This window comes from Bubalus kerabau, chromosome 12 (genome assembly GCF_029407905.1).
Source record: "Bubalus kerabau isolate K-KA32 ecotype Philippines breed swamp buffalo chromosome 12, PCC_UOA_SB_1v2, whole genome shotgun sequence".
Classification (NCBI taxonomy): Eukaryota; Metazoa; Chordata; class Mammalia; order Artiodactyla; family Bovidae; genus Bubalus; species Bubalus kerabau.
In genome coordinates, this window is record NC_073635.1 from 12,525,801 (window position 1) to 12,549,585 (window position 23,785).

The following is a 23,785-nucleotide window of genomic DNA, read 5'->3' on the forward strand; positions in this document are numbered from 1 at the left end:
TGCAGCCAAAATTAATTAATTAATTTTTATAAAGTACCTCTGGACTCTGTAGCCCCAGGTAGTGTCTCAGGTTTCCTGAGCCTGATCACTGCTAATTATGATGATAAAAAAAAGATTCTCCTTTTTAGCCTTGGATAAAATCCTATCCAAATAATTCTTCTGAAGCTTGAGATTACATTACTTATCTCATTCAGGTTTTAAAAATATTTCTAATTTTTTTTCTGCCAGTAACCAAGCCCTTTTCCCTCACGGAGAAAGACCTTGATTTCTGAAACAGTTCTTCCCTTGACATTTCTTGGTGGGGGTGGGCATTATTTCCCCTGAAAAGTAAACAAGGGAATAAAAACAAGGTGACTCAAAGGATGAGGAAGTGTGTTTTTCTAGAGAACAAAAGATCCTTTCACAGTATGTCAAAGATTTAACTGTGAACTTTCCTGAATGTAAACACTGTTCAAGTGGCAAAAGGAATTTCATCTATGTCTATAAAAGTTCCTGCACAATAGTTCTTGCTTGAAGCTACATTTGGCAGTCAGTAAAATAATCTTTTTCTTCAAATGCTTTGCATACAGACCTACAAAAATGTTTTTATTGTCTCAGAAGTGATACAGTTATAATTACCTTCATAATAGCAATAATATCACACAGATCAGAGTACTGCTAAAGGCAGGTCATGTCATGAATTACAAGTGACATCATTTATGCCTAGAGTCTTCATGAATAAAGAAATATTTTATGAGAGAGTTTAAAATATTAGGCTGATGCTTTCCATTTAGCAAAAAAATTTTAAAGTTATAGGGCACTAGAGTTTAAAAGCAGATTTTGTGAAAACTGAGGAATAGCTGATTTACAATGTTGTGTTAGTTTCAGGTATACTGCACAGTGATTCAGTTACACACACACACACATTCTCTTTCACAGTCTTTTCCCTTATAGCTTATTACAAATGAGAATAGTTCCCAGTTCTATACTGTAGTAAAGGCAGACTTTGTTATGATCATAGAAGACAACTATTAATATTTTAAACTGACAGAAATTATGAGATTTAAGTAAGCTAAAACATTTAATTTTCCTACTTTAAAGCTTTATTCTTTACAAGCCTAGTTCTCAATAACTAAACATTGATGCTGGTAATTATGTTGATAATATTGAATAGAGCTCCACGCCACAACCAAGTTATATAACTATTACGGAAAAGCAGAGATCTTCCCTTACCCATCTGCAGATTTTGCAGATGTCCCATGATCACCGTCACTAGCCCAAACCCCACTGCAGCCAGATGCTAGGATTCTTTCTCTCATCATTAAGGAAGGATTGCACAACTGCTAGAATATGAGGAGGAGTACAACTCAGGGTCAGAGGATGTTGAGATTTCCTTTTGGGTTTTCTATTTCCAAATACTGAGTATGAAACGAGACTCAGATGTCCTCCAGGCCCCAGTGTGGCCGGGCTTAGTGTGCATCTGTGTGGCATCCCCCTCCTCCGTCCCCTTGCACGGATCTGGGCAGCATCGGTTCTTTCCATGGAACGCGTGTGTCATTCAGGCAGACTGATGAAGGAGCTCGTTGCCTTCTTGGAGTTCCTGGGAGACCGGAGGACACAGAGGAGCTCTTGAATGACCTATCCCACGTGGAGGAACCGGATACAGCACTGAGAGAGGGTGATGGCGTCTCTGGAGACCACCCCTGGCTGGAAGGGGCCCAGCAAGCCTCCTGGGGGTGGAACACGAGATTCCAAATTCCGGGAAGGGACTGAGGTGAGCAGAGGAGCCATAAGGCTCATGCTGTAAAAACAGTAAGAAAGGATGATTCCCCCAATGCCCTCTTCCCCAGTTCCATTTCCTAAGGAAAGGAAGAGTCCTAAAGACACAGAACCGCCTTTTCAGCTGCTGCCATCAAATACATGTACAATCTCAGATAGGTCACTTAATCTTTCCAGGCCTCAGTTTACTCATTGGGGTTGCCTTGTGGTCTCTGAGGTACCTAAAGTTATTAATGATACCAAACATCTGGTTGTTGCTGTTTGGTCACTAAGTCGTGTCTGACTCGTTCTGACCCCATGGACTGTAGCCCGCCAGGCACTTCCGTCTTTGGGATTTTCCAGGCAAGAATACTGGAGTGGGTGACCATTCTCTTCTCTAAGGGATGTTCCTGGACCAGGGATCAAAACCACATCTTCCTGCATTGCAGGCAGATTCTTTCCCACTGAGCCACCAGGGAAGCCCTGCAAATATTTACTGCGTGCTACTATTTGCCATATGCTGAAATATGCATGGGTCATGAATATCAGTACTTGTCATACGCTCTACCCATGGGTTATCTCAAGTTTTATCACTTGGATTTAACGTGAAGAGCCTGAGGCTTAGGGAGGTACAGTGAGTTGTTTGCAGTCACACAGCTGGTACGGAGAGGAGCCAGGATGCAGAGGCTGGTCTGTCCGGTTCCAGAGTTGGTCCTTTTATGAGTTATGCCAGATTTCCCCCATTTCATGATTTTCACCATAGTAAACAGGTGTGAGTCATTTGTTTAAAAAAAAAAAAAAGAGGAACCGTTAGTTTGGGACCGGAAGAATGAACTGGATATGAGCCATAGCTTTGCTCCTTGTAGGAGAGGAAGTTTGGCTCCTTCCTTCGGCTTTTGTCTGCCGTGTCTCTCTTCCTGGCATCTGGCAGGGTGGAAATGCCCATCAACTTGGCAAAGACCAGGTCATCCACTGGGCTCCACTTTCCACGTGTGCCATCACTGTGCACTAAATGCGTAATAGGCTTCCTGGTGGCTCCCACGTTGGTGAAGTGAGCTGATTGGTTTATGACTTGTCTCCTTTAGGGAAATCCAGTCAGTCTGTTTCTCTCTGCTCTACCTCTCCTGTGCCTGCACCTGATGGGGGAGGTCAAGCTGAGGCCTCTGCAGGTATGGCTCAGAGTCTAAGGGAAGGAAGGAGGAAGACCCACTTTGGCTGCCAGGCTCAAGTCTTGCTTTCTTTTACTACTCCTGCAATGAGTGTAGATGGGTATGAGGTAGGAGGAAGATGGGCCCCCCAGGGCAAAGCAACTGGAGATTCACTTTCTATTGGCAGAAACTCCAAGACAAGAATAGCAGGGCAATTAAGGCGAGGAGGCCCTGCCCAGACCACATATTTCTTGCTCTCAAAGTCAGGAGACGGCTCTGACCACACATGCGCAGAAAGGCTCCTTGGAGGCCAAAGGGGAGTCATGTCAAAGGATGTTCTACCCAGATGCCTTTTCAGTAAAATCCATCTTGGCTAAGAGATGCATGTAACACACATGGGAGAGTCCTGAGATACACCAATTTGATATACCTGAACCAGACAAATAAAAATGATTGGCCAAAGGAAACCCAGAAGAAATACCCCATAAAAGTAATTCAAACTACCATGAGGGCCAGGACTCAGCAACTCAGGGACTTTCCCTGAGTCTGCCTGTGTGTCTGTCCATATGTACTGTACTCTTTTTCCTCCGAATACATACTTGACTTGCTCCACTACTTTCCCTCTTTGTGGAAATTCTTTTCTGCAAAGCCAGAGGGCCAGGACCTTTGTCACTGACCACTGGTCTGGTGGCTAGCATCTGGTCCTTTCCCAGCCCAGTCTCTGGCTGGGAACCAAGCGCTGCCCCAAGCCATTGCACCCGAGATCAGGCACTGGTCCATTTACTAATAACCTAGTATATACACATTGGTACTTGGTGTCCCTTTTGGGTAGATTTCTCGTGTTCACAGCTCCCTTGGTTTGGAATCCTGCAGAGGCAAGGCGATAGGTAAGACATTCCTAAGTCCTAGCCTCATATAATCTAATACCCTTAAGTTCTCAGGTTGCCTATAACAAGTACAGAACCTGAGTTAGTGACTTAAAAACTACCCATGAAGGAAAGTCCAGGCCCATTTCACCATCAAATCCTTTCAGATATTTATAGAAGAATTAATAGCAACTCTTTGCAAGAATTGTTACAAGAAATACTTTTCAACTGATTCTGTGAAGCCAATATTATCCTGATACCAAATATCAGAAAAAGACATCACAGGAGAGAACACTACAGATCAGTATCTTTCATAAAAATAGATGCAAGAGTTTTCAACAAAATAATAGTGAACTTAAAACCAGCAATACATTAAAAAAGGATTATACACTATGACCAAGTGGGCTTTATCCCAGGAATGTAAGATTGGTTTCACATGAAATTCAATTAATACAAAACACTGTATTAATAGAATAAAGTGGGGGAAAAAACACATGATCACCTTCACAGCTACATAAAAAGCATTTGACAAAATTCAACCGTCTTTCATGATAAGAACACTCAATAAACTAGGGATGTAAGGGAACTCCCTCAAACTGATAAAGGTTATCTACAAAAAAACCCACAGCTAATATCATGCTTAGTGATAAAAGACTGACTGTTCTCTTCCTTGATGAGTAACAAGACAAGGATGCCCACGCTGCACCAATTTAACACTGTACTGAAGAGTCTAGTCACTTAGGTAAGAAATGGAAACAAAAGGCATCAAGCTTGGAAAGAAAGAACTAAAGCTACCTCTATGTGCAGATGAAATAGTCTTATACATGTAGAAAGTCCTAAGGCATCCACTAAAAACCATCAGAACTAATAAACAAGTTCACCAAATTTGTGGGATACAAGATACAAAATAAAAGTCAATTGCATTTGTATACATTAGCAATGAACAATCTGAAAATGAAATTAAGTTCCAATTATAATAGCATCAAAAGGAGTAAAATAGTACAAAACATATTCTCTAAAAACTATAAAACATTCTTGAAAAAAATTAAAGAACACCTAAACAAATAGGGCATCCATGTTTATGGATCAGAAGACTTATCTTTTAGATTGTTCTATGGCCTGAATGTTTCTATTGTCCCCCACTTATATGTTAAAATCTTAACGCCTGATGTGAGGTATTCAGAAATAGGGCCTTTGGGAGGTGTTTAGGTCAGGAGAGTGGAGCTCTCATGAATGGAGTTAGTGCTTTTATGAAAGAGGCCCCAGAGAGCTTGACCCTTCCTCTACAGAGGACGCAGTGTGAAGGCTCAGCTATGACCCAGGAAGAGGACTGAATACCTGACACCACTCATTGCTGGATTAAGTGGCTTAATTTTTTTTTTTAATTATTGATAATTTGTTAAACATAATATATACCAGAACTTAAGGAAAAACAAATATGAGGATAACACAGTCCCTGGCTTCAAATACTTAAACGTGTTGTAAAGGAGAGTAAGAATTCTTAGTTTCACAAAGAATTCAAGGCAGGTTGTGTAAGTACCACATGAAAGGTATAAACCTAGTGGGTGGAGCCAGGAGGAGGAAGAGGCTGCACCTGCCTAGCGGAGGGGCTGGAGAGGTAGCGTTCGGCATGAACTTCTGAGACTGGACGCCTGTGCCCCACAGGAACAGGAAAGTGAAGTGAAAGTCGCTCAGTCATGTCCGACTTTGCAACCCCATGGACTTGTAGCCTGCCAGGCTCCTCTGTCCATGGAATTCTCCAGGCCAGAATACTGGAGTGGGGACCCATTCCCTTGTCCAGGGGATCTTCCCAACCCAGGGATCGAACCCAGGTCTCCCACATTGCAGGCGGATTCTTTACTAGCTGAGCCACCAGGGAAGACCCAAAAGAGGGAGTGGTGGAAGGGAATGGGCTGTGGATGGCAAGCAAACGCTAGCAAAGTGCGGGGGAAGGCAAGAATGGGCTGTGTCTGGGGAGGAGTTTGGCTTGGGTAGAGTGCAAGCTGGGTGTTTGTAGGCTGGGGCATGCTCTGGGGGCTCTGGGTGCCAGGAAGAGTGGATTGTATTTCACCTTGGCCATGGCACAATTTCTGAAGATTTCTGATCTAGGGTGACATGTTCAGAGTTGACATTTAAGAAAATTTAACTCAGCAGTCTATGTAGAATGGTTTAGAGTAGGAAGATTCTGAACCTCAAGCAAACTTCAATTTTTAGGTAGAGATTAGATATTGTAATGTTTAGGGTAACTTTTATCTTCATATACTCAAGAATACTATAAGGAAATGCTAGGTAATCAGCAGGTATACTTGAATTAGAAGAAAAATTTATGAGTTATAGTCAGGCAGATAATCATATTATCTGTATTTCTGGTGGGATACCTTTACTATGTACATGTTTCTTTGTGAATAATTTTGAGTAGAGCAAATTTTTTTGATTGCTATTTTGAGTATTGTTAATTTTTAAAGTACTGTTACTATTTAATTATGAGGTTATTTTTTCTTTCGCCCTATCATTCCCAAAGATTTGCTTTGAAGAGGGGGTGTTATTTTTTCTGCTGAAATGCACTTTCAACTTTGTAATGTCTGTTAGTGGTAAAACAGAATTCATTCCCAGTTACCAGGCTTACATCAAACCACAGAAATTTAGAGCTGAAGGAAATACAGTATACCAGAATGCATTATGCATGCACTCAGCCTCATCTCTCAGAAGGAAGACATTCTACCATGAGTGGTTTGCTTGCACAAGTTAGAAATAAAATTAGAATCATCCTACAATCATCACACCTCTGCAAAACTGGTTGGGACAGGAAAGAATCTAATTCCTTGGACTGTTCATCCTAATCAATATAAGTTATGATCAAAGTGTCAACTCCTCCTCCAGTAAAATGAGTTACTGTACATACCCAACATGTGTCCCCAAAATATCAAATTTAATTCGGCAGCTCTTTATGAATTTTAAAGTTAGTTCCCCATGCTCTCTAATTAATTCTCCATTTATTATACAGATTTATGATAGTGAGTAATAACCCTTCACATTCATATACTACTTGTCAGTGTGCGGAGCACTTGAACATATATTATCTCATTCGGTTTTTACAGTTCTGTGAGGCAGCTGCTATGATTAGATTCATTTTACAGATGGGGAGATGCAGCTTCCAAGGGATTAAATGACTCGCCTATGGTCACTGGATACAACTGGAAATCAAACTCAGTTTTGGCTCCCTGGTTCACAGGTGTTCACTCTGCAGCCACAAACCAACACATGTAGGAAAACTAGGGAGTGAGAGACTTATTGCCATTCGGTCCTTTTGCCAATCTAGGCAACAGTCAGCGAGTGAACAGTGAACTCACAGAAACAGAAGATCCAGCCTTCTGGAAAACACCGACAGAGTTGGCCGCTTCTATCATTCCTCTGAGGGACCTCACAAAAGCTTTAAATGACCAGATTAATTACACATCCATGTACTGATTCACTGATTTATCGAGAATTTATTGTGCTCTGACCAGGTATCAGATGCCCAAGCAGATGCCTAAACGGGGCATGAATTCTGCTCTGGGGAAGCTTGCCTTTCTGACACACATCAAAGTAAGAGATGGCAGTATGCCCAGGGCTTGGGGACGCCATGGAGGGGTGAGTGCTGCTGGGGGTGGGCAGGCTGGTGGCATGTGCTCAGCCTTGAAGGATGACACACAGGTGGGTGATGCGCACTCCAGCCAGACAGGACAACATGAGCATGAGGGAAGGAAATGAATGCTATTGTTTTAAATTTTAACTAATTCATTTATTTCAGGCTGTGCTGGATCTCCGTTGCTGTGAGGGCTTTTCTCTAGCTGTGGTGGCTTGTCTTGCAGAGCGCGTGCTCCGGGGTGCGGGCTTCAGTAGTCATGGCCGTGGACTCACTAGTTAGGGCTCCCAGGCTCTAGAGCACAGGCTCAGCAGTCGTAGCGCACACAGGCTTAGTTGCCCCAAGCCATGTAGGATCTTTTCAGATCAGGGATCGAATCCATGTCTCCTGCAGCAGATTCCTATCCACTGGACCACCAGGAAAGCCTGGAAATGCATGTTTAAGAGCTGTGTGGAGAGCTTCATTCTTCTCATTCTTCTGTGACTGGAGAATTTCCTTTGTCACTTGTAAGATGCATAAACAATAAAAAACACCCTGGACCAGATCGGATTTTTTCCTCCAATTATTACTATATTTACGTTGTTTATTATTGTGATGTAAACCTCATATAAACCCCAAAATACATACTTGATATACTCTGACATTTGTCAGTGCACATGCATATAACTTGGGGAGGGAAGATATAATTTTTATCTTTTATACCTAAATAATTTTTTGAGATGCTTGTTTTCCTTCCTTTCTTTTCCTTCCCTCTGATTTAAGCAGATATCATTTTTAAATAATTATCTCAGGGTAGGTATGTAACAATGCAGAAAGCAGAAGTAGATTGTATCTTTTTGGTTCAGTTCACTTCAGTCACTCACTCGTGTCCAACTCTTTGCGATCCCATGAACTGCAGCATGCCAGGGCTCCCTGTCCATCACCAACTCCCAGAGTCCACCCAAACCCATGTACATTTAGTCAGTGATGCCATCCAGCCATCTCATCCTCTGTCATCCCCTTCTCCTCTTGCCTTCAATCTTTACCAGGATCAGAGTCTTTTCCAATGAGTCAGCTCTTCGCATCAGGTGGCCAAAGTATTGGAATTTCAGCTTCAACATCAGTCCTTCTAATGAACACCCAGGACTGATCTCCTTTAGGATGGACTTCTTGGAACTCCTTGCAGTCCAAGGGACTCTCAAGAGTCTTCTCCAACACCACAGTTCAAAAGCATCAATTCTTCGGTGCTCAGCTTTCTTTATAGTCCAACTCTCACATCCATACATGCCCACTGGAAAAACCATGGCCTTGACTAGATGGACTTTTGTCAGCAAAGTAATGTCCCTGGTTTTGAATATGCTATCTAGGTTGGTCATAACTTTTCTTCCAAGGAGTAAGCGTCTTTTAATTTCATGGCTGCAGTCACCATCTGCAGTGATTTTGGAGCCACAAAAAATAAAGTCAGCCACTGTTTCCACTGTTTCCCCATCTATTTGCCATGAAGTGATGGGACCGGATGCCATGATCTTAGTTTTCCGAATGTTGAGCTTTAAGCCAACTTCTTCACTCTCCTCTTTCACTTTCATGAAGAGGCTCTTTAGTTCTTCTTCACTTTCTGCCATAAGGGTGGTGTCATCTGCATATCTGAGGTTATTGATGTTTCTTCTGGCAATCTTGATTCCAGCTTGTGCTTCCTCCAGCCCAGCATTTCCCTGATGTACTCCACATATAAGTTTAATAAGCAGGGTGACAATATATAGCCTTGACACACTCCTTTTCCTATTTGGAACCAGTCTGTTGGTCTATGTCCAGTTCTAACTGTTGCTTCTTGACCTGCATACAGGTTTCTCAAGAGGCAGGTCAGGTGATCTGGCATTCCCATCTCTTGAAGAATTTTCCACAGTTTCTTGTGATCCACACAGTCAAAGGCTTTGGCATAGTCAATAAAGCAGAAATAGATGTTTTTCTGGAACTCTCTTGCTTTTTCCATGATCCAGCGGATGTTGGCAATTTGATCTCTGGTTCCTCTGCCTTTTCTAAAACCAGCTTGAATATCTGGAAGTTCACTGTTCATGTATTGCTGAAGTCTGGCTTGGAGAATGTTAAGCATTACTTTACTAGCGTGGGAGATGAGTGCAATTGTGCAGTAGTTTGTACCTTCTTTGGCATTGCCTTTCTTTGGGATTGGAATGAAAACTGACCTTTTCCAGTCCTGTGGCCCCTGCTGAGTTTTCCAAATTTGCTGACATATTGAGTGCAGCACTTTCACAGCATCATCTTTCAGGATTTGAAATAGCCCAACTGGAATTCCATCACCTCCACTAGCTTTGTTCGTAGTGATGCTTTCTAAGGCTCACTTGACTTCACATTCCAGGATGTCTAGGTGAGTGATCACACCATCGTGATTATCTGGGTCGTGAAGATCATTTTTGTACAGTTCTTTCGTGTATTCTTGCCACCTCTTCTTAATATCTTCTGCTTCTGTTAGGTCCATATCATTTCTGTCCTTTATCAAGCCAATCTTTGCATGAAATGTTCCCTTGGTATCTCTAATTTTCTTGAGATCTCTAGTCTTTCCCATTCTGTTGTTTTCCTCTATTTCTTTGCATTGATGGCTGAGGAAGGGTTTCTTATCTCTCCTTGCTATTCTTTGGAATTCTGCATTCAAATGGGTATATCTTTCCTTTTCCCTTTCGCTTTTCGCTTCCAGTCTTTTCACAGCTATTTGTAAGGCCTCCTAAGACAGCCATTTTGCTTTTTTGTATTTTTTTTTCTTGGGGATGGTCTTGATTCCTGTCTCCTGTACAATGTCATAAACCTCTGTCGATAGTTTATCAGGCACTCTGTCTATCAGAGCTAGTCTTTTAAATCTATTTCTCACTTCCACTGTATAGTCATAAGGGATTTGATTTAGGTCATACCTGAATGGTCTAGTGGCTTTCTCCACTTTCTTCAATTTCAGTCTGAATTTGGCAATAAGGAGTTCATGATGTGAGCCACAGTCAGCTCCCGGTCTTGTTTTTGCTGACTGTATACAGCTTCTCCATCTTTGGGTGCAAAGAATATAATCAGTCTGATTTCAGTGTCGACCATCAGGTGATGTCCATGTGTAGAGTCTTCTCTTGTGTTGTTGGAAGAGGGTGTTTGCTGTGACCAGTGCATTCTCTTGGCAGAACTCTGTTAGCCTTTGCGCTGCTTCATTCTGTACTCCAAGGCCAAATTTGCCTGTTACTTTTTGGTTATTGTATTCTAAACCAGGAATTGGCAAATATTTTCTATAAAGAGCCAGATAGTAAATCTTTTAGTCTTTATAGGCTATACGATCTATGTTGCAACTATCCAATTTTGCCCTTGGAGTCAGGAAATGAATGGGGCTGTGTTCCAATAAAACTTTATTCATGGGCATTGAAATTAGAATTTCATATAATTTCCTTGTGTCACATCATTTTTTTCTTCATTTGATTTTTTTCAACCATTAAAAACGTAAAAAATCAGGACTTCCCTGGTGGTCCAGAGGTTAAGAATCCGCATGCCAATGCACAGGACACGAGTTCGATGCCTGGTGTGGGAAGATCGCACGTGCGGCGGGGCAACTAAGCCCGTGCGCCGCAACTACAGGGCCTTCTACGCTCTGCAACGAGAAGCCAACACAGTGAAACTAGAGTAACCCCTGCTCGCCGCAACGAGAGAAAGCCTGCTGGCAGCAACGAAGGTCCAGCGCAGCCAGAAAATAAATAAAATAAAATAAATATTTTTAAATTAAAAGAAATTTTTTAAAAATTAAAAAAAAATTTTTAAGTAAAAAAAGAAAGTTCCTTTAAAAAGGAAAAAGAAATTAAGATCCAGAAACATATAACTGTGTAAAGCCACTTATCAGTGGTGGAACCAGGAAAAGGATATGGATCTCTTAGTTCTTGATCTCAGGAAATTTCTCTGTATCCCATGATAGAACTAAAAGTTCGGAATTCAATTCATAAAAGCCTTTCATATCATATCATAGTCAGTGATAAGCATTTCATATCATAGTCAAAAGAAGGAAGGAACATTGACTCAGGTCTTCTGGTTAATCCGACTACCCTTATAAATTATAACTTCCAAATACGGTGCAGTGAAGACATTCATTGGTTGCTGAAGTTGTTTGTTGTTGAAGTTAGCTGAAATACTCCTCTGCCAAGCTCACGGACACCCTCGTGTGGTCACTGGTAATAATGATTCTAGCCAAACGATCACGAAAAATCTGGAGCTAAAGTTAATGATGAAGTATAGCAAGACTGGTAGATAAAATAACGTAATAATAAAAAATCACTATAATTATATTCGTTTAGGTCCTGGCCAATGGCCAGGGGAAAAAATATATCAGACCAAATCTTTAAGGAGACTTCAAGAAATGGATGATTACTTAAGGCTTGTTTATAATACATCTCTCTTTATAATGAAGAAAAATATTCAACATATGTGGTGGCTGTATCATCTCAGATTTTTGTAGGTTTTCTTCCACTATCAGTGATTCTGAATGACACAGCATTCTGGGACTCCATGCAATTGCTATGTGTAGGGAATTGCTATGTGTAAGGTAGATGGAGAAGGGGATGACAGAGGATGAGATGGTCGGATGTTATCACTGACTCAGTGGACATGAGTTTAAGCAAGCTCTGGGAGATGGTGAAGGACAGGGAGGCCTGGTGTGCTGCAGTCCATGGGGTTGCAAAGAGCCAGACACAAACTGAGCGACTGAGCAACAACAACAACAACAACAACAAAAGGTAGTTGAACCTGAGGGCTCTGCTGAAATGTCTCCTAGGAAACGTAACTACAGCTCAGAGGGTGGCAGTAGAAGGAAGAGAGTATATTACAGAGAAGCTGATGAGCTGCAAATGTTCAGGGTGCTCTCAACATCCACTCGACGACTCATTGGTAATTTGGTTAAACGGGAGTAGGTTAGAATGTGTCTTTTGTATTAACAGGTTGACCTAAATGAATAGGCTGTGCCCCCCTTCCCCCCGCCAAACTGCTCAAAGACATAGTATTTGCCCCAGACAGAAAATCAGTGACAAAAGCCCTTGGATTTATTTTTTGTGTCACAAAATAAGGATGTACTCAAAAAATGACTGAGGCATGTCAAAAGGACAAGGAACTGGCTTAAAGGGGTTCGCACTGGCTAGATCTAGAGCAACTTGAACACTAAAATAACTAAGAATGGCAATAGACATAACCTATTAAGTAAGACAGAAATTCACAATATAACACTGATAAAAAAAATTAAGATCGAAGGGATAATGGGGAGCAGTTCCTGAGCTTAGACTGTCAGCGATAAATGTGGAAGGAATGACAGAACTGGGAAAAATCACTACTTGCCAACCCCAGCAGCAACAACTGATTCAAGCAAGAATCATCAACGGATGATGAAGTTTGGTGAAAAACAAAATATCTGCCTAGCCTCAAAATGGATGCTCAGGAGATACAGCATTCATTACAAAAAGGAAAAACAGCAACTTCACAGTGGAGAATACAGTGGAGATGGTACCTTAACCAAATGTTCAAAGTTAACGTCACCAGTGACGGGACAGATCAACAGCTGGGGTGTCACCTAACAGGGTACGCTGAGGAAAATACAGAGTCATTTCCGGGAAAATTCAGCCAAAGGTGAACTGAATCTAAGACGAGAAAACATCAGATACACCCAAACCAAAGGATGCGCCACAAGATAACTGGCTTACATGCTTCAAAAATGCCAAGGTCGTGAAAGTCAGAGAAAGATGAGGACCTGTTTGGGATCGAAAGGTAACAGCGATGTTAGCTAAGCTGTACCAAATAATCTGGACAATTTCCTTTTGGTAAAAAGGATGTTACCGGGGACATGTGGAATCTGAGTAAGTTTTAAATGTTAATGTAGTATCCATGTTAACTTCCTGATTTTGAGGTCTGTGTTGTGGTTATGCAGGAGAGTGTTTTCGTTTTGAGAAAATATACACCAAAGCGTTTGGAGGTAACAGGGTATCATGCCTATAACTTACTTTGAAGCGGTTCATGGAACAATATACGTAGACAATGGGCCTTTGGCAGAGTGGGGGAGGAAGTGAGTGGGACAGATGGAGAAGTAGCATCGCCACATATACACTATTGTGTGTAAAATGGATAGTTGGTGAGAAGTTGCAGTAACACAGGGAGCCCAGTCCAGTGCTCCGTGATGACCTAGGGAGGTGGGATGAGGGAAAGAGAGGGAGGCTCAAGTGGGAGGGGATATACGTATAATTACGGCTGACTCATGATGCTTTATGGCAGAAGCAACACAACACTGTAAAGATTAAAAAACAAAAAATTTTAAAAAGGAAAAAATACATAGAGAGAAAGATTAAAATAAGCAAGCAGTTTTAAAAGATATAATTAGACCTGCTGAAGAAAAACAAAAGGGTAAATTACTTAGGTATACCTGAGAAAAGAAATTATAAATAGAGCTTGGATTTAAGGATCTCAGAGGGAATGCTTTTTCTTTCTGGAATTCTTTTTTAATTGAAGGTTAATTGCTTTACAGAATTTTGTTGGTTCATCAGTGTGAATCAGCCACAGGTGTACATATATCCCCTCCCTTTTGAACCTCCCTCCCATCTCCCACCCCATCCCACCCCTCTAGGTTGATACAGAGCCCCTGTTTGAGTTCCCTGAGACATACAGCAAATTCCTGGTGGCTATTTTACATATGGTAATATAAGTTCCCATGTGACTCTCTCCATACATCTCACCGCCTCCTGTCATTTTTATTATCAGCTACCTTTGGTGAACATATGCTCCTATCTAACTCACCAAAGATGAAAAGATACAGTGAAAAACTCAGAGGTGGCTTTATTTATAAATATGTATGATTTATAACTATAATTTTATATAAATAGATATAAAATTAAAATTAAATATATATTCATTTATAAATACATCTAAATATTTCTTGAACTGGGCTTGGATGAGGAGTTAAATTTGGAATCTTCAGGTCTGCTGCTGTTTAATCTCGAGAGCAGTCAGTAGCTCAGCCTTCCTTAAAGAGATGTCCAGCTGATTTTTATACTTCTAAGAACAATAATTGGGCTTCCTAGGTGGCGCTAGTGGTGAAAAACCCAATGTGGGTTCAGTCCCTCCATAACGAAGATCCGCTGGAGGAGGGCATGGCAATCCACTCCAGTATTCATGCCTAGAGAATCTCATGGACAGAGGAGCCTGGTGGGCTACAGTCCATAGGGTTGCAAAGAGTTGGACACGACTGAAGTGACTCAGCACACACATACAGGTACAATAATTATGAGCTACAGGATAGGGGGAAAAAAATCACATTTTAGTATTAGAACTAGAGTGACAATAATAGCTATTATTTATTTCTGTGAAATGGAGAAGGATATGGCAACCCACTCCAGTGTTCTTGCCTGGAGAATCCCAGGGACAGAGGAGCCTGGTGGGCTGCCGTCTATGGGGTCCCACAGGGTCGGACATGTCTGAAGCAACTTAGCAGCAGCAGTAGCATTGCTGTGAAATAGCCTTTATATGTTGGGTTGGCCTAAAAGTTCATTCAGGTTTTTCTGTAACATCTTATGGAAAAATCCAAATGAACTTTCTGGCCAACCCAATATTTGCTGTGGGTTCTATGAGTTAACTCAAGCCAGACTTAGAGCACATAAATTTGTTTCTGAGATTATGTCAAGGCCTTCTCTCTCTGGGCAATGACTCTTATGTAAATACGATGGCAGAACGGTTGAGGTCATGATGACTCACAATCAAATGCAGCACTTTCCCTTTTGACTAACACAAAACCCATCCAAGTTTTAGATTCTCCCAACAGGGCTCTATAGATGCTGTTCTTTATGGAAAGGATTATTCAACTCACACCCGCTATGTGAAACATAAGGTGTTTAATAGCCTTTAAGACAGACATATCTAAAAGGAAAAAAATAATAAAAATTATCCAGTATTAGTTCTTTTCATTGAAGGGAAAACCCATTGCAATATCATCAGAGCACTGTCAAGAAAGACTTGACGATTTCATTCGGAACCCCAGCAACTGGAAAGTCCCATGAGAAAATTGTAACTAGAATATTTACTCCTGCCCTACATGTACTTAGAAAACCAAGCACATATTTATGAAGTACTCAGTCTAGGAATTAAACAAAAGGTAAAATTGATGGATGCTATGCTTTTGAACTGTGGTGCTGGAGAAGAGTCTTGAGAGTCCCTTGGACAGCAAGGAGATCAAACCAGTCAATCCTAAAGAAAATCAACCCTGAATATTCATTGGAAGGACTGATGGTGAGGCTAAAGCTCCAACACTTTGGCCACTTGATGTGAAGATTTGACTCATTGGAAAAGACCCTGATGCTGGGAAAGACTGAAGGCAAAAGGAGAAGGGAGCTGGCAGAGGAAGAGATAGTTAGATAGCATCATCAACTCAATGGACATGAATATGAGCAAACTCCAGAGATAGTGGAGGACAGAGGAGTCTGGTGTGCTGCAGTCCATGGGGCTGCAAAGAATCAGACATGACTTAGCAACTGAACAACAAAGTGTATAATCACTGGCCTAATTATCATCATTTTGCATTTGGTCAGGGCCATGTATCATAAATGTTGTGCTGAGTGCAAAAGAAAATAAATGTGACAACAGTCTTGGCCTCCAGAAAGCCCTCACCTGAGAGGTCAGCAGCTGGCACTTGGAAGGTAGTTGTCAAAACTACCAAAAAGGAAAAAAAACCAACCCCCTGGCTATGTTTTTGCTTATTCAGTACTTCTTCCAGGGTATTTCCCTAATTCCTAACACGCGGTTCAGATGGGACTGATACAGCCCTCTCTCATCTCAAAGCCTAGAAGTGGAGACATGACCGAGATCTGACCACCTACCAGTACCCCAGCACTATGGTCACGGTGACGGGTTCAGAGATGGGCATGTGACCTCAGGGACCCGCCGGAGCACTTCTGAGGACTTCTGCTAGAATTACGGGCAAAGACATGCCCCTTTGATGGGATTGCCAGCTGAGAATCACGCAGTGCCTAGTGCTACAGGGCTATCTTTGCCACCAGATGGAGAAAGACTGTAAGAATAAAGCCACCTCAGAAAAAGCACAGCCAAAGGGAGAGGGTCCTGGGTCCCGTGTCAGTCCACAGTGACACAAGGGTCCCGTGGAGCCCATGGTTTGAGCTGAACCTGAGGTCTGGGGCTTCCTGGTTATATGAGCCAATTTTCCCCTTCTGTAGTTTAAGTTAGTGAGAGGAGAAGTTTTGCCACTTTCAATACCTTTTCTTTTTCCATAAAAAATCTGGAATCACATGAAACAATAGGTCCTCTAGTCAAAGTTTTGGAGAGAACTTATTCTTCTGTCAGCTTAACCCTAGCATCCCAAATACATTCTCTGAAGTCATAAAGCCATGCAACAAGGCTGTATTGTGAGTCAGAATTAGAATTAGCATAAGGCTCTTTTCCTAAGAGATCTAATATACAGAGTCCATGGTGAACTGAAGCAAAGAAAACCAGGAATATAGAGACTGGGAACTTGCTGAAGTATTAAAAAGATTTTGAACACACTGGGGGAACTATTGGGTTAAACAAATTGAAGGCGTTTCTTTATTGTGACTTCTCAAAGCCAGATACTTATTTATTATAAATTCATCTCTAAGCATCTCTTAGGTTATGTTTAACAGCTTGAACATTGATTCTTTAGTTTTTGAAAAGGGTTCTGAGAAAATGCTTTCAGAAACATCTGACTATATGCATTTCTATAAACATAGCTTATCTGTCCTGATCATTTTGCTTGATCTCTCTCCTTTCCTTAGCAGCTAACCATTTTCATGGTTTCAATGAAAACCTCCATGCTGACGATCACTGTGACTCTCGCTAGCTTGGCGTTCCAGTCCAGTTGTTAATATCCAATTACTGACCGTCAATGGTCAACTCACCATTATCTCAAATTCAGCATATGTGAAACGTCTTAACCCTACCTCCTCTCCAACTTTCCTGATTCCTTCAGTGATGTGCCGCTTGGCTGGGCATCCACACTAGAAACGTGCAGGATGTCTGTCTTCACGTCCCGGTCTGGCCTTCCGGTGTCGACTCACACCTGGCCATCGCCATGGCGTCACCGCTGCCCTGCTGCACTAAGGATTCTTTCCCAGATGGCACATCACTGCCAAGTCCACCTTCCTAACACAGCCTTCACTATTCCGTGTACTTTCCCATGAGGATCTTCAGCAGCTCTCAGTCACAGGAACCTAAAAATCTCACTGGGCTTCCACACAGCTTGGTTACTCCTGTTTGGGTGACAATTTACACAACTTCCCTCCAAACCCCATATGCTTACCTTTATCTTACAATATGCTGCAGATACGCTTAACACAGACCAAGGGTTACTGAGGCGAGCTTCCTTTCAACTACTTTTAAAAACATCCTGTGTCAATAAGACTGTGCTGAAACGAAAGCATACTTGATCTGAAATCCCCCAGCCTGTGTGTTTCTGGGGGTCCCAGACCCGGCTCATATTCTCGCCCCTGCTCTGGAGTACTCCCACCCCACCCCCCGGTCTCCTTGGGATAGACGGTGTTGAACCCAGATTTGCGCTCTGGGCTTTGTGCTTGCATCACATTGGCTGTGGGGTTTGTCCACTGCTCCTCTGGAGTCTGTGTCCACATCTCTCCTGGACTTGTGGGGATCCAAGCCCCTCTTATTATGGAAACACAAGGGTTGTGTTTGTATCTGTGCCTGTGGTTGTTTTGTCTAGATTGCCTGGAATGCCCTTCCCTCTCCTTTTCAACTATCCAAACACATAAATAGTAGGAAAGTTCAACTGAAGCCCCATCTCCTTTGCTTATGAATTTCATCCTCATGGGTGCCTCTCCTCTGAACTCCTACAGCACAGGGTTTAAAGCCCACAATTTAACGCTGAACTACACTGGAAGGACGGATGCTGAAGCTGAAGCTCCAATACACAGGCCACCTGATGTGAAGAACTGACTCATTGGAAAAGACCCTGATGCTGGGAAAGACTGAAGGCAAAAGGAGAAGGATGGGATGGCAGCAAAGAAAGAGACGGTTAGATAGTGTCACTGACTCAATAGACATGAAGTGAAGTCGCTCAGTCGTGTCCGACTCTTTGCGACCCCATGGACTGTAGCCTACCAGGCTTCTCCGTCCATGGGATTCTCCAGGCAAGAGTACTGGAGTGGGTTGCCATTGCCTTCTCCAGGGGATCTGCCCAACCCAGGGATCCAACCCAGGTCTCCCGCAATGCAAGCAGATGCTTAACCCTCTGAGCCACCAGGGAAGCCCAAATGGACATTCAATGGACATGAATCTGAGAAAATTCCAGGAACAGTGAAGGACAGGGATGCCTGGTATGCTGCAGTTCCCGGGGTGACAGTCAGTCAGACACGACTTGTCGACTGCAGCAGCCGCAACACCACATTCTCTTGCACTACTTGCTGCCGTTCCTTGACGATCAGTCTCACCTCCCCAATTATATACTATAAACTTCCTGAGGGGAAAAACCACGCTTCGTATTTCAGTGTTCCGCCACCCTCCACAGGGCACATGCTGGTAGCTACAGAGTCGTGCTCCACAGGAACACTCAGGCGGGCTGATTGTCAAGTGCCTCAAATATCTCTTGCTGGTCCAGCCTGGCATGCTGCAGTCCATGGAATCGAAAAGAGCTGGACACGACTTAGCAGCTGAACAACAACTAGTTCCTTAATTCAGTACATGACAGCCTGCCAATGCCACAAAGAAACTCTCCAGCTTGGATCACCATCATCTTTCTAGGAAATTACGGTTTGTTGACTTTCCTAAAGCTGGGCTAGAGTATAAACACTTATCATGTGAGAATCAACTACAAATATGGGGGAAGGATGATAGATACAGAAGACTGGGGCTCGATGCCTGGGTCAGGAAAATCCTCTGGAGAAGGAAATGGCAAACAACTCTAGCATTCTTGCTGGGAAATCCCATGGCTAGAGGAGCCTTGTGGGGTATGGTCCAGAGGCCTGCAAAGGGTTGGACACAACTGAGCACACATGCCCAGCAAGTGAAATGATCACAGATTTACTATAACCTATCTGTCACAAAAGGACTGATGGAGTTTCTCTACTTTTCTCTGTGCTGCCTGACTTCTGCTTTTTTTTTTTTGATGCTTTATCACAAACGCTTTAAAATTTTGTTAACTTTTTACTTTATATAAGTTTTGAAGCTTACTTTCCATTTACAGTTAATACAAAATATTGGCTATATTCCCCATCATACAATACAACCTTGAGCCTATCTTCTACCCAACAGTTTGTGCCCCCCACTCCCCCACCCTGGTATGGACCCCCTCCCCACTGGTAACCACCAGCTCGTTCTCTATGTCTTATCACAAACACTTTTTGAAATGATACTGTGGCAGGTAAACGTTTGGGACTCTTGCCTTCCCACAATCACAGCAGTTCTGTTTTCACTGGTGACTGAGATCAACCTTCTCAAAGTTGAGAGGCTTCAGTTTTCCTCTAAACACTCCACAGTGATTCAGCTACATCCTTGAGGATAAGCATATTTATGTGTGGGTCCTGTCTATCAATGGCCCATTTTAAAAACAGAGATGCAAGATTCCCCAGAGTTAATCATTCGAGCTGGAAAAGCAAAGCTGAATATCATTGCTAAGGCAGTTAGTTTAGTGGTGATGATGGATACCCTGTTAGTCCACTCCTCTCCTCACTGAATCAAGCAGCTGTGATTGTCTTTACCCCTCTCCCACCAGCAGGCTTGCCCTTTTGGAAACCAAGTTCAGATCCCTCTGTCCTGTTCACTTGAACAACATGGAAATTTTGCAACATTTTAACCTACTTTATTTCTTTATCAAAAGAAAGAGTGTCAGGGATTTAAGAAATGGTGTAAGAATCACTAAGAATTCTGTTTTCTATCATAAATATGAAGGAACAGCGACTTTCCTGGTGATCCAGTGGTTAAGACTCCCCCTTCCAAGGCAGGGCTTCCCTTGTGTCTTTGCTGGTAAAGAATCTGCCTGAAATGCAGGAGACCCCGGTTTGATCCCTGGGTCAGGAATATCCCCTGGAGAAGAGAAAGGCACCCTTCTCCAGTATTCTGGCCTGGAGAATCCCATGGACTGTACAGCCCATGGGGTCGCAAAGAGTCGGACACGACAGCAACTTTCACTTCACTTCCAATGCAGGGGTGTGGGTTTGATCCCTGGTCAGGGAGATAAGATCCCACATGCCTCAGGGCCAAAAAACCAAAACAGAAAACAGAAAAAATATTGTAAGAAATTCAATAAAGACTTTAAAAATGGTCCACATAAAAGAAAAAAAAAAACTTAAAAAAAGAGCCTCCCCAAAGATCCTGGTCTCAGAGCTGTATAATATTGCTTGGTTCTCAGAAATACTGACTTCCATGGGAACCAATATGATCTGATGGGGTTATACAGAGACAAACACCTAAGTATTTCATTTTTAGGTGGAGGTTTTTTGTGTACATGGTATATATATTTTAAAATTTTGGTTTTTAGTTACTAATTGCTAGGATATAAAAATGATTAATTTTTGACCTTGCTAAACTCACTTAGTTGACACAGTTTATTTTGGGTGTTGTTTGGGGTTTTTTTTTTTGGTAGATTCTGTGGGATTTTCTAGATAGGTAATTATATTATCTACAGATAGTGACAGCTTTATTTCGTCCTTTCCAATCTGAATATGTCTACTCATTTTTCTCGCTGTTGCACTGGCTAGGACTTCCAGTCTGAGGCTGAACAGGAGTGATGGGGGTACGGCTGTGGTTGTCCCTGTCTTAGTCCCAGTCTTAGAGGGAAAGCACTCAGCCTTTCACCATGAAGTATGGTGCCAGCTGTCGGGCTACAGATGCCTTTTCTCAGGCTGAGGAAGTTCTCTTCTGTTTCTATGAATAGTTTGCTGAGAGTACCCACTTCCGTTTTCAGATGGCGTTGAGTCAGGACCAGGAGATTCTGGGGGGAAAGGGGAAACACAGCCAATTCAATGGCAGTTCAAACACTGGTCTTGCTCAATCCACCTGCTATCACTTCCTTTTCAGAGACCTCAAATAGCTGCTCATATTTGTCCATATTTTATTGTTAAATTCAGTGAGAGACAGGGTAAGCATGGGCTTACTCCGTCTTATTCAGACCTAGTACTTCTCTTGAGTCATTTTGATGGGAAATAAGGAAAATTTACCAGTTTACTCAGTTTTATTAAAAAATACGTATTTCAAGAAGTGTCTAGGATCCACAGATGAGTTAAATTAAATCTCTGTTTCATGGCTGCTCTTATTCCTCTTATTTACCTGGTAAATTCCTACTTGTTATTGTCCTAAACCAATCTTAACTTTTTATCAAAATAATAAATATAAACAGTTTAATAAGCCAGATAGCACTACAAGATGTATAACAAAATCAGCAACCTCTGATTTTGACCTCTACCATCTTTGCCCCCAATTCTCACTCCCCACAGGTAGCCAGCCACTTCAACTCTGCTCACCATGTCTCACACTACTAACCTTTATATTTTAAATAATCTTCTTACATTCTCTTTAAAATTGTAGACATTATCTGTTTACTTCCTATGACGAAAGGTGAGGATTATTTCACCTATCTTACCTAGAACACACATCTCATGTTCCCTCCCCTTATTCTAACAAACATTGGTTAAATCAAATTCTTTATGCTCTTATTGTACAATTTATTATTACTATATATGTACATTAATACATTACTATATGCAGGATGTAAGTTATTAATATATTTCTAATTATAATAATACACACATATATTATAACACACACACACATACACACACACACAGTTCATTCAGTTCAGTAACTCAGTTGTGTCCAACTATTTGTGACCCCATAGACCGCAGCATGCCAGGCCTCCCTGTCCATCACCAACTCCTGGAGTTTATTCAAACTCATGTCTGTCGAGTTGGTGATGCCATCCAACCATCTCATCCTCTGTCATCCCCTTCTCCTCCTGTCTTCAATCTTTCCCAGCATCAGGGTCTTTCCCAGTCAGTCAATTCTTCACATCAGGTGGCCAAAGTATTGGAGTTTCAGCTTTAGCATCAGTCCTTCCAAGGAATATTCAGGACTGACTTCCTTTAGGATGGACTGCTTGGATCTCCTTGCAGTCCAAGGGACTCTCAAGAGTCTTCTCCAACACCACAGCTCAAAAGCATCAATTCTTCGGCATTCAGCTTTCTTTATAGTCCAATAGTCATATCTATACATGACTACTGGAAAAACCATAGCTTTAACTAGATGGAGGTTTGTTGCTAGTGTGTGAGATGAGTGCAATTGTGCGGTAGTTGTACATTCTTTGGCATTGCCTTTCTTGGGATTGGAATGAAAACTGACCTTCTCTAGTCCTGTGGCCACTTCTGAGTTTTCCAGATTTGCTGGCTTTCCAGATATTGAGTGCAGCACTTTCAACAGCATCATCTTTTAGGATTTGAAATAACTCAACTGGAATTCCATTACCTCCACTAGCATTGTTTGAAGTGATGCTTCCTAAGGCCCACTTGACTTCACATTCCAGGATGTCTGGCTCTAGGCGAATGATCACACCATCATGGTTATCTGGGTCATGAAGATCTTTTTTGTATAGTCCTTCTGAGTATTCTTGTCACCTATTAGTATCTTCTGCTTCTGTTAGGTTCATACTATTTCTGTCCTTTATTGTGCTCATCTTTGCATGAAATGTTCCCTTGGTATCTCTAATTTTCTTGAGATCTCTAGTCTTTCCCATTCTATTGTTTTCCTCTATTTCTTTGCACTGATCACTGAGGAAGGCTTTCTTATCTCTCCTTGCTATTTTTTGGAACTCTGCATTCAAATGCCTATATCTTTCCTTTTCTCCTTTGCCTTTCACTTCTCTTCTTTTCTCACCTATTTGTAAGGCCTCGTCAGACAACCATTTTGCCTTTCTTTTTCTTGGGGATGGTCTTGATCACTATAACACACACACACACACAAGTATATATGAATTTCCCAGGTGGCTCAAGTGGTAAAGAATCTGCCTATGCATGTAGATGCCAAGAGACACCAGTTTGATCCCTGAGTTGGGAAGATTCCCTGGAGGAGGAAATGGCAACCCACTCCAGTATTCTTGCCTAGAAAATCCCATGGACAGAGGAGCCTGGCGGGCTACAGTCCTTGGGGTCACAAAGAGTTGGGTACAACTTAGTGACTGAGCACGCACACATACAATAATGTATATATACTATTACATACTATTATTCTATATAGTTTTCATTTTCCCCACTAACATGTACTCTTTACTAATTCTTATCTTTATTTCTCTCTCACTAACTGTTCACCAAATTCTCCAGCAGAACTGTTAAATTCTCTCAACATTACCAGTTCCCTTTCCCCCCTTACAATATCTGTTCTTTCTGGAACCCTGTTTTTCCACT

The 23,785-nt window shown here is 42.0% G+C and overlaps 1 protein-coding gene across 2 annotated transcripts in view; it reads right to left on the reverse strand.

The window, feature by feature from the left end:
- Nucleotides 1-23,785, reverse strand: part of VWA8 (von Willebrand factor A domain containing 8) — a 375,174-nt gene that overhangs the window by 83,321 nt on the left and 268,068 nt on the right. Inside the window, exon 38 of one of the 2 annotated variants that reach the window (XM_055541972.1) lies at nucleotides 14,238-14,647. The exons of the other annotated variant lie outside the window; for it this stretch is intronic. Within the exon in view, the coding sequence (XP_055397947.1) occupies nucleotides 14,615-14,647 (33 nt within the window). The 3' untranslated portion in view covers nucleotides 14,238-14,614. Of the gene's footprint in view, nucleotides 1-14,237; nucleotides 14,648-23,785 lie in introns of those variants that run through there. 2 annotated transcript variants of the gene reach the window in all.